The sequence below is a fragment of the Trichoderma aggressivum genome (genome assembly GCF_033847375.1).
Source record: "Trichoderma aggressivum f. europaeum strain CBS 100526 chromosome Unknown scaffold_043, whole genome shotgun sequence".
NCBI lineage: Eukaryota > Fungi > Ascomycota > Sordariomycetes > Hypocreales > Hypocreaceae > Trichoderma > Trichoderma aggressivum.
The window spans coordinates 155,588-170,155 of NW_026946409.1; the positions used below are offsets into that span (position 1 = coordinate 155,588).

Consider the following 14,568-nt stretch of genomic DNA (forward strand, 5'->3'; position numbering starts at 1 on the left):
GGTCACGACACGCCGAAGATGCGAGGAAGAGAAGAGAATGGAAGAGACGAACGATGTCCGGCAAAAAGACAAAGTGACGCTTACCGGAGAGAGGCGGTACTAAGTGTACCTGTACAGGCACTTGGGGGGACGATGAGCCAAGACGCAGGTGGCGGACTTGCGCTGGCCCTCGAGTCTGCGCTGAAAGCCTCTGATTCCTGCAGGGCGCTGCAGGGTACCTGGGGGGTACTTGGGGGGTGCTGGTTCTCCGGGCCTTGTACAGTACAAGGGCCAGCTAGCGGATGGCCGGTACCTGGATAGCACCCAGGCAACAGCCGTGCCGAGCCTGCCCTTGGCTGTACATTAAAGTACCCGTCCCAAGCCTTTTTGGCGAAGGGTGGACGGGTCCAATTCTCAGCAAGTCCGGGCAAGGTACTCCCATGCAACATACAGGGCAAGCTCTGGAGCCATTTTGTTGCATCATGTTTTTTGACTAACACGATGAGTTGTATTTGATCTACGGTCTACCACCGCTAGCATTACTCCGTCGCAGTGCTAATGCTGCTTGCTACGAGAGACCAAGTAAGGTAAGAAGGGCAAGCTTCATGGTTGCTTCTCAGCTGGCGCTCAGGCAATCAGGATCGGGATACTCGTGCCTATTCTTCCCCCAATCCGTATGCCGGAAGAGCGACATCACCACACACATGAATCCATATCCAGTTTGGACACCGAGCCCTTATGACGCTACTGGCACACACTGGCACTTGACTTGCATATCGAGTGCTCGTACGGGCACTGAATGCTACCCCAATATGCCACAGGGCACAGGCGCAAATGGTTGCAGTATGTGCAATGCAAACATGCGCATCCTGCAGCCGTGGGAGAGGAAAATCTCGACAGCGGATGGGATGCAAAAGCAGCCTTAGTGTGGGAAATCACTAACAGCTCCTCCGCCAGTTCAACGACATACGCCACTCAAACCCGCGCAGACATAGGGCAAAAGGGCGGCGGCAGCAAAGAGGGGCTGGCAAAGGGCCTTGGATGGCGGTATGGGAGCGGATCCCCCTGCGAGGCGCATCCAGACGCCGGGTTTCAACTCGTGCTGTCCTGAAGCCATCGTGAGTGCAAGTAGCATCTCTCGCGTAACGGATGGGGCTCTGGCCGGACATGGAACATGGCAGCTCAGCCAACAAGAACAAGGAGACGGAGCAGAGCAGAGCAGGCACATGACATTGGTGAAATGGCGGATCGCCGGGGGGGGGGCTTGCAAGGTTTGAACGTCGAATCGAGGGCTGTAATTGAACACCAGACATTGAATTGCAGACGAGCAGCGCTAGCCGCCAGGCCAGCAATAGACGATACAACACAAGTCGTCGTTTGAGGCTTTATAGCAGTCGGGAGAAGAGCGGTATGCAGATTGACTCGGTCGTCATTGCATCCTCATGTTGAAACATGTCACCAAGGCGCGCAAAGCGAGCAAATGGGAACACCTCGCACACACTCCGGGCATGTCAACGGGCCGAGAATAGAGCCATTGGGTGCCTATACCGGCTACGTAGGAAGAAGAGGCAGAACCGACGGCTGAATGCGGCAACGGCATATGGCGATGGCGATGGCGATGGCGATGCTTGAGGCTGTTGCTAGCACCGGCCTAACAGCAGTTGTGCCTGATTCCGGGGTTGGTTCCATTTGGTTGCTTTGGATTGACGCTGTTGACGGTAAGGCATCATCTACTAATCTTAGTACACATGTACATCGTGTTCAAGCACGCGCGCAGATAGTATTAATGGGGAAACGGAGCACATTGTAGCCGCATGCCAGGTGTAGAGGGTCAACATATGTACTAAATTAGAGGCAAAATACAGTGATGACGGAATATTTGATGGTATGCGGCTTCAGGCTTGAATTGTAGCATCTAGTCAAGTCCCTAAAGAGACATCAGTGATCCGTGGAGCTGTCAAAGACGGGCGACTGCTGTATCTTGCCGGGATACGAGTACATGATGTGGATGGACGACCTGAGACAGCTGAAAGTACAGTACCTCTGCAACGGCGGCGGCTCCCCAGAGTAACTGCCCAGGTACCTGTACCAACGCGCCGGACCGTCATTGGCGAGTCACGCACGGGGCTCGTCCCGCGCTCTCAGACAGCCAGGCGGCAGTGGCACCAGCTGGAGGTCTCACAGGGGGTGGAGGCTACGGGCACCGAAATGGTGGGTTAGCCCGCCTACAGGCGCAAGTACCGCTACCTGCTGCTCAGACACAGTCACACCAAAACATGCAACGATCCAAAAACAAAAAACCATAAATCACCTCAACGGTGCGAAGAGATTGCCAACAGCTCACTGTGTGTGCCCCAATGACAGAAGCCAAGAGACGTTGGCAGAAGAGCTTGCCTTATCGCAAGGTTTGCTTTATTTGCTCGTTTTTTGAGGTGGCAGCGAGTAGCTGCTGCTTTGCTGTGCTGGGGGGGTTATCAACTTGTGTAGACCGTCATGACGATATATTGGGCATAAGAAGGCAAGGAGGCGCCCATCGGCCAACGTTGAATCCAATCAAACCACAGAGCAGAAACGCAAATCTTCCATTCATTCAAACCCGGCACGCAAGTGTGACAGAAAGAAAGAGATTGAAGCAGGGCCCTTTAAATCACGGCATCTCGGCGGTGAGTTTTGTGCAGATAGAGCTGCATCAGCCCCCTGCTCAGTGCTCGCGCCCTTGGGTCCGTAAGTGTGACCTTGTTTTCGAGATGGAGAAGAAGAAAAAACGTCAGGGATCTGCGCGCAAAGAGTTACCGCCTTGTCGATTTACATCCATGGTCTTCGGGTTTTGCCGAATATTCCTGGAAATCCTTCATCGTCTTTGGGATGCAGCGGCCTCTGAGAGATACTTTTATCACCCTATTAGACAGCAACGCATGCTCCTTTATTCCTCGTCATCGGGGCTCTGTACAAACTATCCAACACTCTTCACCGAGCCAATGTCACCAGCTAAAGCCCATTGTCATAAAAGCAAAGCAAAGACAATGAGACTAGTAATATAGCACAGAGCACCTCCTCGGCCAACCTCCCAGCATCCTATAGTTGCGAGCCTGTGTCGTGGTGGCGCAACACCGGGGCCACGGCAAAGCTTCCCACCAACGGGCTGAACGGTTTCTCGTTTCTGCGTGTCTCTCTAAAATCTCCTTTTCTTCGCTGCTGGACAATGCAAAATGCTTGGTTGGGTAGATAGATTGCCTTATGCGTGCGTCTGAACTGCAGCAAAAATGACCAATATGCAAATGACAGCCTACATGTACCTACTCAGGCAATGTTGCAGTCACTCGTACATGTACATGTTACATCGGATGCGCCCAAGTGTCTGCCGGCTCGGTACCGGTACATGCGCTCGGGGCTGCCCCATCCTGCGAACAGCAGTCCGATGCGCACATTTTTCTCGCAGCCCACATACCTGAATGGAGCCATGAAGCAACGTGCAGCTTTTGAAAAAACGGTCAACGATTTCGCCTCTTTTCTTCTCCGCCATTTTGCGTTTCTTCTGGTGGTCTGATTCAAAAGCATTAGGTACTTACCTGTACTATTGATGTAACTACATGGAAGTACAAGGAAACTGTACAGACTTCTTTCACGGCTGTATCCAGTACCTAAGCAACCAACCTAGAATACGTGTACAGCTTCATCATCCTCGGATACGGCACCGGTACTTTTGCCCTCGTCTCGGTTTGAAATGCATGTTTCTTTTTTCAAACTCCACAATCTTCAATCCCCCACCCGCGGCTGAAGCTGCCGCGCCCCGCTTGCCATCACCGACTTTAAATTGTGCTGGTCGGATCCCCAGCCCGGATGGAGTCGGGTCTAACCTACAACCAAACTAACCTCGCGATTTAATTACACAACGAGCCCGTCTCTTTGGTGCCACTTGCAACTAGTTCAACGGCGCCCGCCCTGTGCCTTGTGCTGTTTGAAAATACGAAGTACGGCGCTGGGCAAGTCAAGGTCAGGTAGTACGAAATATACGAAATATGCACGGGATACATGCTCGTATCCTCTCGCTCGTGGGATGATTATAGTATCAACAATATCAATAATATTCAGCCCCCCCAAATCCCATCGCCTCGGGACCCAATCGTGGCCCTTGTCTACTCTCCAAAAGTGCAACGCCGGATTCAGATCCAAGCGTCGGCTTCAGGCCAGAGCTGCATCTGCCGCGGAAAGAGGCATAACGCGGGATGCTTATACCAGTGCTTGTACTATACTCGTACCTAGAGATGGTGTTGCCCCCATCTTGAGTCTTTGCAACACACACATTCCGTAGTTGGCAGCCTCGCGAGTCGTGCTCAAATTCAACGTGCCACCTCTCGTGGGGACGCTCCCCAGGATTATTTGTAAGACATGTAGTTACCACTCTACGGCAAGCACATGTACATGTAATTTAGCCATCATGTCGCATTCACGGTTCCGCGTCTTCGGGTCTGGCTGGGTACATGCAATCAATGTATTGGATCTTGGCGACAATCCCAGTCGGGCTGCCCATCGCCATCAACAAGATTTCAAAAGGTCCAACTCCAACGATTCAACCAACAGACTCTGACCTGAGCTACCCGACTCAGTATCCAGCAGAGGACTTGCTTTAGCCGGACCCCTTACGCCAACGACCACACCACCAAAGACGCAGAGTGACGACCTCCACGGATAATGAGCTTCCAGAGCAGTAATGCGGCTGCCTGGCCACACATGCTGTAAGCGCGCCCACGCCCCGAACGATAGTTTCCGGCAATTGCATCAATCCTCGCCCCATGTCCCCCTGTGAGACGGCGTTGTCAAGCTATTTTCTCGATTGCTTTCTGGATGAGGAAAAAAAAACCAACCCTCCCCAGTCTGGGGTTGCGAATCGGAACTCGGAGCAGCTAAATCGAAGAGCGAGCTGGGATCAACTGGAGGCCCCCGGTGGTCCGGCAGATGCTCCGTCTCCGTCCAACACACCCAAAACATCAACATCGGACCGCAAGGTGCTCCCAGCTTGATATTCGCACTTTGGAACCTCATACTCTACTCTGTACTGGTACAGCAACCGCGCAATCTGCTCGGGGTCAAGAGTTAGCACACATGTACATATCATCAATCACGCAAGTACCGGTACAAAAACGTCATCTGCAAAGGCGGCAGCAGAGACAAGCAGTGAGCCAACTATGCATGTACCTACAGTACGCTGCACCGGCCAAGGAATCGAATCTTCATTGCCCACGCCTCAATCTCCAGCCCGTCAGATGTCTCATTCCTCATGCCAGCTCTGAGACATGCATCCGGGGTGCGACCTGGAGTTTCCACTAGCCCGGCCGTTGGCCCGGCATCGATCTCTTAGCATCGCGCTTCGTTTCCCCCCTGCCCTTCCCAGCATTAGAGATTTGATCCCCTTTGCGACGGGACAGACAGGGTTGGGCCAAATTTGGGACCAGACATTTCGTGATTGATGATTGATTCCACCAGACGGTAAATGAAATCGTCTACTCTACTACTCTAACGTCCCGCCGCTCCACTCCATAGCAAAAAGTCCACCAGAGAAGCCCGCGAATTCCCCGCAAACGCCGTGCTGTGCTGTGCTGTGCTGTGCTGTGCTGTGCTGTGCTGTGATGATCAACCTGGTCCCCCATTTAGATCTCCGCGTCGACACTGAATCAGATGCCCACCATCAGCTGTGAGACCACCGCAAAGTCCGACCCATAGCGATATCACCATCAGCCTCTCTCCTCTCCATCTCTCTCTACGCCAACATCGGATCGGCGCCCGAAGTGGATGCTGGGGCCACACACCAGCCGCACGAGGCAGGAAATAAGCCACGATGCGATGCTCTCCTGAGACGAGAGTCTCGGCCTAAAATATTACCTACTCGGCCGGCGTCTTCATTCGCGGGCACAAGTCATGAGGTGGAAATGGCGTTATCTTTTCTTTTCCTTTCTTTTCTTTTTTTCTCTGGCTCCCCTGAGAGCAACTGCCGTCGGTAACGGTGTTCCGTTTTCCCTTTTTAGGGTAGAGGTGTGAAAGGTGGTGCTTTAGATTACATAGCTTGCTTGTACGAGCAAGTGAAACGAGATATCCCTCGAGGATCGTACACATACCCTATACGGCTATGATTTGTGATCTAAAATTAATGACATGGTGAAGCAGTGGCGTCGCTTTACTATTGGCTGTTGATTATTCAAAATCGTCGTGGTGTCGACGAATACATGGCTTGCATGATGCATCCCGTGTTACAAAGTTGCTTGCATTATAGATTCTGCTTTCGCTTCATTCACTCCATAATCCCTCCCCTACCAGCATCTTCCCCTATCGACATCCTCCTTCATAACGAGCGTTCCGAGATGCCATCGGAATTACAACACAACAAAAGCAACAAACATCCCAAACCAAAAGCAGACAAATAGGCGAACACTTTCACCGAGCACCCTTTTTGTTCATGCTCGATAGATTGCCGGCCAACCATCCCAAACAAAACAAAGCCCGGCCGTTGCGTTTCAAACACCCCTTAGAGCCAGGGAGTCCGCACGTGTCGGCAGCGTCTAAAAAGCGCCACCGCAACGGTTCTTTTCACATGGGGAGGCGTCTGGATTTCCCGTTTAAGCCGCTTGGGGAAGGAGTTGCTCCGTCGGCTGTGTCGCAGCTTTTTGCACATGTTTTTATCGAATAGGAAGAGCGTTTGGCTTACGCATGGCGTGACGGCGTTGCCGATGAGGCATCTCGAAAGCGCTGATCCGATCTGGGCAAACGACATGATCCCTGAAAAGAGCCAACTAACATGATGGATGGTTCTTTTGGCGTATTCGCATCATGGTGTTTCTCTATGGGAGCCACACTGCTTCATATTCTTACCTCTAACATGTGAATCGCCGAGGTGAGGCCATGCCCAACTCCTTGCATGATTGCGCTGTAACTGTGTTTGTATGCACATCACCTGCAAGGTCCCGTGTGCGGCCAGATCAGGAAAGCCACATGTACGGTAATAATGCATAATGGCGCGTCTTTTCGTGCATCATGTATGTAATCTAGCCGTGCGGAGAGCGTCGAGGGTTTCACGCGCACGGATCTCTGGGACGTCTAGCTGACTATGCGTTGTACGACAGATGCAAGAATGACTTGCCTCTGAGTGGAGATTGTCTTGAAGCATGAGAAGAAGCCATGAAAACATGATGGGCCTTCCGTTACTCGAGTAATACCTGATAAATGTTTGTAGTTGCCAAATAACTTTATGATTCTTGGGGAACTGCCGTTGTAGCAGACTGGTCGACGTTGATCTATAAAGCTGGAGATAGTCCAACAAGAGTGTAACGAGACATTAGAGGAAGAAAAATGACCATCTAAAAGAAAATAAACGTATCTTTAAAAGCCTCCGTAACCAAACTAAGCACAAACAAAACGTCTCACCAAAAAAAAAGTGCAACAAAAACGGCGACTATATGTAGCCTCGAGGCGCTGGCATCGGTCTCTTCCCATTTTCAGTCCTCGTATATATATCTAAACCAAACTACCGTAATCAATCACACAGCGACATACAAATTTCAAAAGCTTGACAAATAAAAGATGCTTAGTGCTGGAAATCTCAAATAATCGACTCAAGATCTCAGATCCCGATATCCCGTCCTCCCCCACCCATCTTATCCACTTCTGACGAACAACACTCAAAAAGACATCAATCACGTCATCCAACAACACAAAAAACAACAACCAAAACCATCGTCTTTCCTTTCATCATCCAACCCCCCCCCCCCTCTCAAATGATCCACGCATTCCACTATAGATAGCCATTCTACAACAAACCTCCACCCAACCATGCCCACCCCTCGCGACACCGGCGCCGAACTACCGCCGGAGCAAACGGCGCTGCTCGCCGGCCACGAGCCGCTCCTCGGCGATGCTTCGCCCGGAAGATGGACGGACACCAACGTGCCGGTAGATGGACAAGGAGCCTCGCAGCAACAGACGGCAGAGGAATCAGCTCTCTATGGACCGAACCACGAGGTCAGCTTTGCTCGGGGCGTGGCCATCGGCACCAGCTTATTCGTGCTCATCTTCATCCACTGTACGCCTTTATCCCCCATCAATAATTCATCTTAAACTGACACGCAACTCTCAAACATCAAAAAGCAACAAACATGTCCGGCCTCACCATGATCCAAGGCCCCCTCGCCATCGACCTCCACGCCCCCACCCTCGCCATGTGGTTCACCACCAGCTACTTCATCTCTGCCTCCTCCCTCCTCCCCCTCATCGGCCGCCTCGCCGCAATCTTCTCCCCGCGCGCCGTCGTCCTGCCCTGCATCACCCTCTTCGCATTCGGCAGCCTCTTCGCCTCCCAGGCGCGCTCCTTCGCGGCCTTTGTGGCCGGCAGGATCGTCATGGGCGGCGGAGGGGCGGGCATCGTCGTCATGGCCGTGGTGTTCGTGATTGAGCTCACCGATAAGAAGACGAGGGGCGTCATGATTGGGTTTGTCAATGCGGCGTTTACCATGGGCGTGTCTGTGGGCGCGGCGGTGTACGGCGTGTTGCACCCCGTTGTTGGATGGGTGAGTTGTCATGAACCGTGAATCACCGCATCTTACCTATATATCATGAACTGACTGTCGTTGATATAGAGACCACTCTTCTGGTTCCAAACCCCCATCACAATCATCGCCGGCATCGCCCTCTACCTCAGCCTCCCACCCTCCATGTCATCCCCTCCAACACAGCAAAACAACAAATCTAACCCCCTAAGCCGCAAACTCGCCAGCATAGACTACCTCGGCGCAATCCTCCTCGTAAGTCTCTCCCCCCTCCATCCCTCAACACAAACACAAACTAACACAATCACCTCCCAATCCAGACCCTCACAATCATCCTCTTCCTCTACTCCCTCGCCGGCGACATCCACCCAACCCCCCTCATCCTCTCCGTCTTCTCCCTCATCGCCTTCACCCTCACAGAGTTCCGCCTCGCCGCCAACCCCATCATCCCCCTATCCGTCCTCTCCTCCCGCGGCGTCCTGCTCTCCTGCCTCGCCCAGCTCGGCCTCATCACCGCCCGCTGGAGCATCCTCTTCTACACCCCCGTCTTCATGCTCGCCGTCCGCGCCTCCCCCGCCGCCGCCGCCGGCGCCGTCCTCATCTTCACCAACCTGGGCTTCTCCCTCGGCGGCCTCGCCATCGGCCATCTACACATCCGCCGCGCCGGCTCCTACTACATCGCCCAACTACTCTCCCTCGCCTTCGCCTTCATCACAATCACCTCTCTATCCATCGTCTCCCACCCAACCACCCCGTCCCTCGTCTTCATCGCCATCGTCTGCCTCAACGGCGTCGCCACCGGCATCGCCCTCAACTACGCCCTCGTCCACGTCCTCCACCTAAGCCACCCCAGCACCGAATACGTCACCACCAGCCTGCTCGCCACCTTCCGCGGCTTCGGCGGCAGCTTCGGCACCTCCCTCGCCGGCGGCATCTTCTACCGCCTCCTGCGCGCCCGCCTCGTCACCGGCTTCCTCGCCCTCGACGGCACCCCCGACCTCGGCCCGGCCCGCCGGAACCTCGTCGACCGGCTGCTCGGCTCGCCCGATCTCGTGTGGTACGGCGACGTGCTGGCGCCGCCGGAGAGGCACGTAGCCGTCGACGGATACGCAACCGCCATCAAGGGCGTCTGGCAAGCCGCTGCCGTCTTGGCATTGGTCGTGATTGCGGTGCAGGCCGCAGCTGGGTGGACGTCGCCAAGAGAGGAGGCAGAAAGGAGGCTTCACCAAGACCAAGAGTGATGTATATATGCTATGCTGTGAAAATCTTGTTTACACTATATACCCATGTGTCAATTGATGTCGAGTCCGACTCCCTAGTCCATGTTGATCTATCCGTAATGTAACGCACATAAAAAGAGCCATTCAGGCATTCCAATTCCAAGCTAAGCAGGCACAATATATTCTCTTTTTTCATTACTGTTTTTAACATTAAATACTATAAATCGGTCTCCTCAAAAAGCATGGTTTCCCCAAGCTACCTATCCAACATCCGCCCTCGACCCTTCATGCCCACGCTATGTAAAAGAAAAGCATGTCCAAGGTATCCACGCGTTTCGTTTCATCATATCATACATGTAGTTCCCCTACATCCAGTTTTATACAAGGCCCCCGTTGAAAGTGATCAAAGCTCTTTGTAAGATGTTTGTAAGCATATACATACCGCCTCCTTCCGTGTGGGGGGGTTTTTAATAAATTTTAATGTCCAGTACAGGGACAGGGAGGGCTCGCCCATCCATCCATCCATCTATATGTCTCGAAATCGTAAGGAGGAAAGTGAAACGTAAGAACAACGAGGGGAAAATATTAATGAAAAGACTTCATGAAGCAGTGCCGCCCGCCAAGAAGAAATCAAGCTCGCTCTTCAACCCGCTATTCTGCCGCTGCTCATCGTTGGCAAGCTGTTCCAAGAGGCTCATGAATGGGTCCTTCTCCTCGCCTCCCGTTGTACCTGTGCTGCCTGTGTTGCTCTTCGTGCTCGGGCTGGGAGCCGTGGCGCCCGGTGTCGCCTGGCCGACTGCTGGTTGCCATTGGGCTGGGCTATTGAAAGCGCTGGGTCCGAACATGGCATCGAAGCCTCCGCTCGCGTCGTTGATTACTTGCTGTTGAGGGACGCCGCCCGCTGCGTGTGAAGGTCCCATGTTGTAGTTGAAAGCGGGACTGAACGTCATACCACCCATGGGGGCCATGCCTCCTACGCCGGCGTGAGCAGGGTGCCCAAGTCCAAAGCCGGCCATGGCTGGATGGGCGGCCGATGTGACATCCACGGTGTTGCGCATGGTACCCATGTGGTGCTGCTGCCGTTGGGCTTCCATGTGAGCGGGCAACATCTCCGCCATAGCACCAACGCCGGGCGTTGAGGGTGCCGGCATCAGACCAGGCTGCATGGATACGGATTGGCGGGGATAGCTCGTCACCGTCATTGTAGGCGTGAGGGGCAGAGGGATGCTTTGAACGGAAGACTGTGACGTGTTCTTCCGCTTGAGATTCGGCCTGTTTTCCGTAGGCCAGGGCGATTGAATGTCAGGCAAAGGCGTGGGCTCGTTGGAGTAGTCGACCAATTCGTCTGCTAGGCTGAGGTTTGCGGTATCGAAATGGAAAGTCGGCCCGCCGAGTCCACCAATGTTGGAATATCGATCGAAGAAATCTTCGAGCTGGAAGCCGGGCGTGTAGCGCATCGCGTTGCCGGTAATCGTCTTTACCAGCTCTCTGTGGGCTTCGTAGAGCCGCTGGAGCATATCCCGCTGGTGCTGGACAATGGCCCACGTAAACCGCAGGTCGCTCAACAGCTGCATCTCGCGGGACAAGAAATCCGAAGAAGAGCTAAAGACACTGATTTCGCCGCTGGTGCCCTGCTTGCCGTAGTGCGCGCCGTGGATGTGAACGGTACCGGCGGTGCAGATGCAGTAACCGACAAACGATGGCCACTCAATAGTCTGCATCTGCCTGCCCATCTCGGCGAGCTCCGTAATGGCATTTGCATGGAAGAAGCACATGTTGGTCGCCTCAATCTGCCACGACTGGTGCTGTCCATTTCCCGCCAGTTCGGCTAGGCTAATTGGGAGGAACGGTCGGTAGATCAAACAGTGGATGAGGTGATATATGAGCTTGCATAAGACGAGGGTAGTCGAGTCTTGCTGGCCGAAGAGAACGTCCATCGATGCGAATATGCCATCTGTGCCAGATGCCCACACGTCTAGATCCTGCCTAATCTTGGATAGATTTGACAGCGAGTGCCAAGGGAAATGCGAATCACCCTTGACGCCGCCAGCCGCCAGATATCGATTCGTCACCCCGAGAATGCGCGTTATGTCGATGAGCATCCCTGAAGTGCCCTGGGATTTTTTGCCACTGCCCTGAAAGTACTGTAGATTAGATCCGCAGAGGAAGAAATCGCCGTCCACGTGAAGATTGGAAGCCGCCGAATACCATGACGGGAGTCGTAATGCGATGGAGTCGTCGCTGATGAGCGATGGGCGCTTGGAACCGCAAGCCGCAAAGCGATCTAGGAGATAGCATGACCAGAAGAGCTGCCTCCGCATTTCCCGTTCCGTCGAGGTTACCTGTGCCTGTTGGTCCACCTCACGGTGCAATTCAAGTGCCATGATCATGCCAATGGCATTAGCTACACACCAAGTCAGATGTTGTCTCCCATCATCGAGGAGGTAGCGCGAGAAGGACGGATACACGTACATATTAACATGAAGGACTTTCTCCCTTTGCCCGAGGCCGTGAATGCAATTGCCAGTAAGACAATTGCCTGGAGGTTGTCGATGGAAGGCTCGTCGATGTCAATGGCACTCCTCGCGCGAGAGGCATATTCGTCGCCCAACTTGACAGCCGCACGGAAACCGAGAGGATGTGGTGTATGTCTGTATAGTATGTGAGACAACCGGACACCCACATTGCCCGATGCTTCGATGGAAGGGTGAGACATACCTAGCAGCGACTGCGGCAATGGCGTCGAATAAGAAGGGAGGGAGCTGGTTTTGGTTGATGCGTTTTCGGATCAAGGACTCGTCAAAGATGTGGAACGGCTTATTGTGGAAGCGGGTAAAGTATGTATCCAGAAGAGCGTCTGTCTGTACAGAAGGTGTGGCGGGTTCCCTGCAGCTTGTATCAATACCGAGTACACTTGACAGTAACGACAGACGGAAGCAACCTACCCAGTCGTCGAGGTCTGCGGAGAGTAGAGCGGCAGCTCCGTGACATTGGGCGTCGTCTTTTCTTCGGTCGCCCGTCGCTTGGCAACAGGCTCCACGATATCTCGCTCGGCGGGCTGCCTCTTTGTCGACGACTCAGTCGTTGGTGTCTCTTGATTTTCCGTGGCTGATGATGAGGAAGCCTGCTCGCCTTCGGCATTCTTCTCCTTGAGCTTGGCCTCGAGCCCATCCACTCTCTTCAAGAGGGCCTCCAAGACATCCGTCTTTGGCCCACGCTTCTTCGGAACGGCATCTATAACACCAGCAGGTATGAGCATTTCCGGTACCAAAGAAAAATTTCCGTGACGTAGCGGTGGTGACATGTCTCCAAGAGAGTCACCGTCACCGGGGGGCGAGGGCTTGAGGCACACTCGACTGCCCGCTTCTAGGATGCGCTGAGCTTACCGTATATACAAGGGCATTGAAACACGAGGCACGCCTCGCAAGATGGGCGAAGGCGATTACACTTGATCTAATTCAACAGGCAAAGACGGGTTAGATGCCGCGCAGAACATTCACACCTGAAGGGGGGGGTCTACAGAGGGGCGTCGCAAGGAGACGGCCGGGCAGAAACTCACCTTTCGCTTCCGGCACGACTTGCAATTCATGGATTCACGGGGCTCCGTGGTGACATTCCGAGTCGGCAGGCGCTCAATGCCAACCTGCGGCCGCTGGGGCGGCAAGGCCACAGGCTGGGCCGGAGGACGATGCGGAGCGTTCATATGGGACGTGGTGGCCGAGAATGCGCGGGCGCCAGTTTGAAAGACGAGCTCCCGGCGAGGTTGGCTAATCGGGGGGGAGCAATGCGCGGAGCCAGCCGGCGCCAGCAGGCGCCAAAGAGGTTCGAAGGGGCAAAGAAGCGCAAGCAAGAGGTTGAGAGGCAGGACAAGGCCCTTGGAAGGCGAAAGGTGGCGTGGCTTGCAGAAGAAGCGCGATGAGGGACGCAAAAGAGACGAGATAGCCGGGCGATGGTTTGCCGCGCAGGCAATTCGGTGTTAGTGGTTATTGAATACGAGAGGGCGGGTTGCTCTGCAGCTCATTCATGGCCGAGGACCCTGTCGCCGACGATGGACGCCGTCCTGGGCTGGATTGTCGCGTTGTGCTGCTGCAGGCTTGGTTGAGGTTCGGTCTCGGTGTCGAGAGGGATGGATTGAACGACTTGCGGCGGCGAGACCCACCGAGAGTCCGTCCTGTCTGTCTGTCTGTCTGTCTGTCTGTCGAGAGCAAAGAAGCAGCTGCGTCTCGTCGTCGTCGTCGTCGTTTGTTGTGCGCGCCAGGACAAGAGAAAAGAAGAATGACAAAGCAAAAGCACAAGAAACACTGAAACACTGAGCAGTTGCGCTGCTTTGCTGGAGCTGGAGCTGGAACTGAAGTCGCGGAACCGGCAAAGGCAATGGAATGCCCGACCCCAAGGCTGGATGGACCTGGAGGTGGAAATGAAGAGGGCAGTTCCTGGTTCAAGTTAGTTTAGTGCAGCTTGGGGAAAAGCCCAGTCAGTCTGCAGCGTCTGACTCTGACCCCAAACCACGGAACTCCGTACAGATACATGTACCAGACCAGACCAGACCAGACCTCAATACCTTACAGTAGGTACCTTGGTAACGTGCCCACATTCCTGAGGTACTCGTACATGTACCTTCCTCGCATAGCCCATACCTCCAACTGCTGCAGCTGCTCCGCTTCCGCTGCCCGCCCGTATTCCGTCCTTTTGGCGCTGGGGCGGAACCAGGCGCTGGGCCCTCGTCGCATTAGTATCCGGCTGGACCATGGACTGCAGCAGCCAGGAAGAGCGAAGAGCCCATCGCCACGCTATGGATGCTACAGTACATGTATACAGTAGTAGCGGCTACCCCA

General features: G+C 54.1%; 2 protein-coding genes across 2 annotated transcripts; one reads left to right on the forward strand and one right to left on the reverse strand.

The window, feature by feature from the left end:
- Window positions 1-7,800: 7,800 nt before the first annotated feature.
- Window positions 7,801-9,754, forward strand: Triagg1_8613 (uncharacterized protein; the record flags this gene model as incomplete). The annotated part of the gene is made up of 4 exons (XM_062903479.1): window positions 7,801-8,050; window positions 8,116-8,534; window positions 8,604-8,768; window positions 8,834-9,754. 4 exons carry the CDS (start codon window positions 7,801-7,803, stop codon window positions 9,752-9,754), a joined length of 1,755 nt encoding a protein of 584 aa, XP_062752423.1.
- A 578-nt stretch (window positions 9,755-10,332) lies between these two features.
- Window positions 10,333-14,463, reverse strand: Triagg1_8614 (transcriptional regulator family: Fungal Specific TF; the record flags this gene model as incomplete). Its single annotated transcript, XM_062903480.1, has 7 exons — window positions 10,333-12,137; window positions 12,206-12,384; window positions 12,452-12,619; window positions 12,679-13,109; window positions 13,293-13,631; window positions 13,893-14,166; window positions 14,309-14,463. The coding sequence occupies 7 exons, from the start codon at window positions 14,461-14,463 to the stop codon at window positions 10,333-10,335; spliced, it is 3,351 nt and encodes a 1,116-aa protein (XP_062752424.1).
- Between the last annotated feature and the right edge of the window lie 105 nt (window positions 14,464-14,568).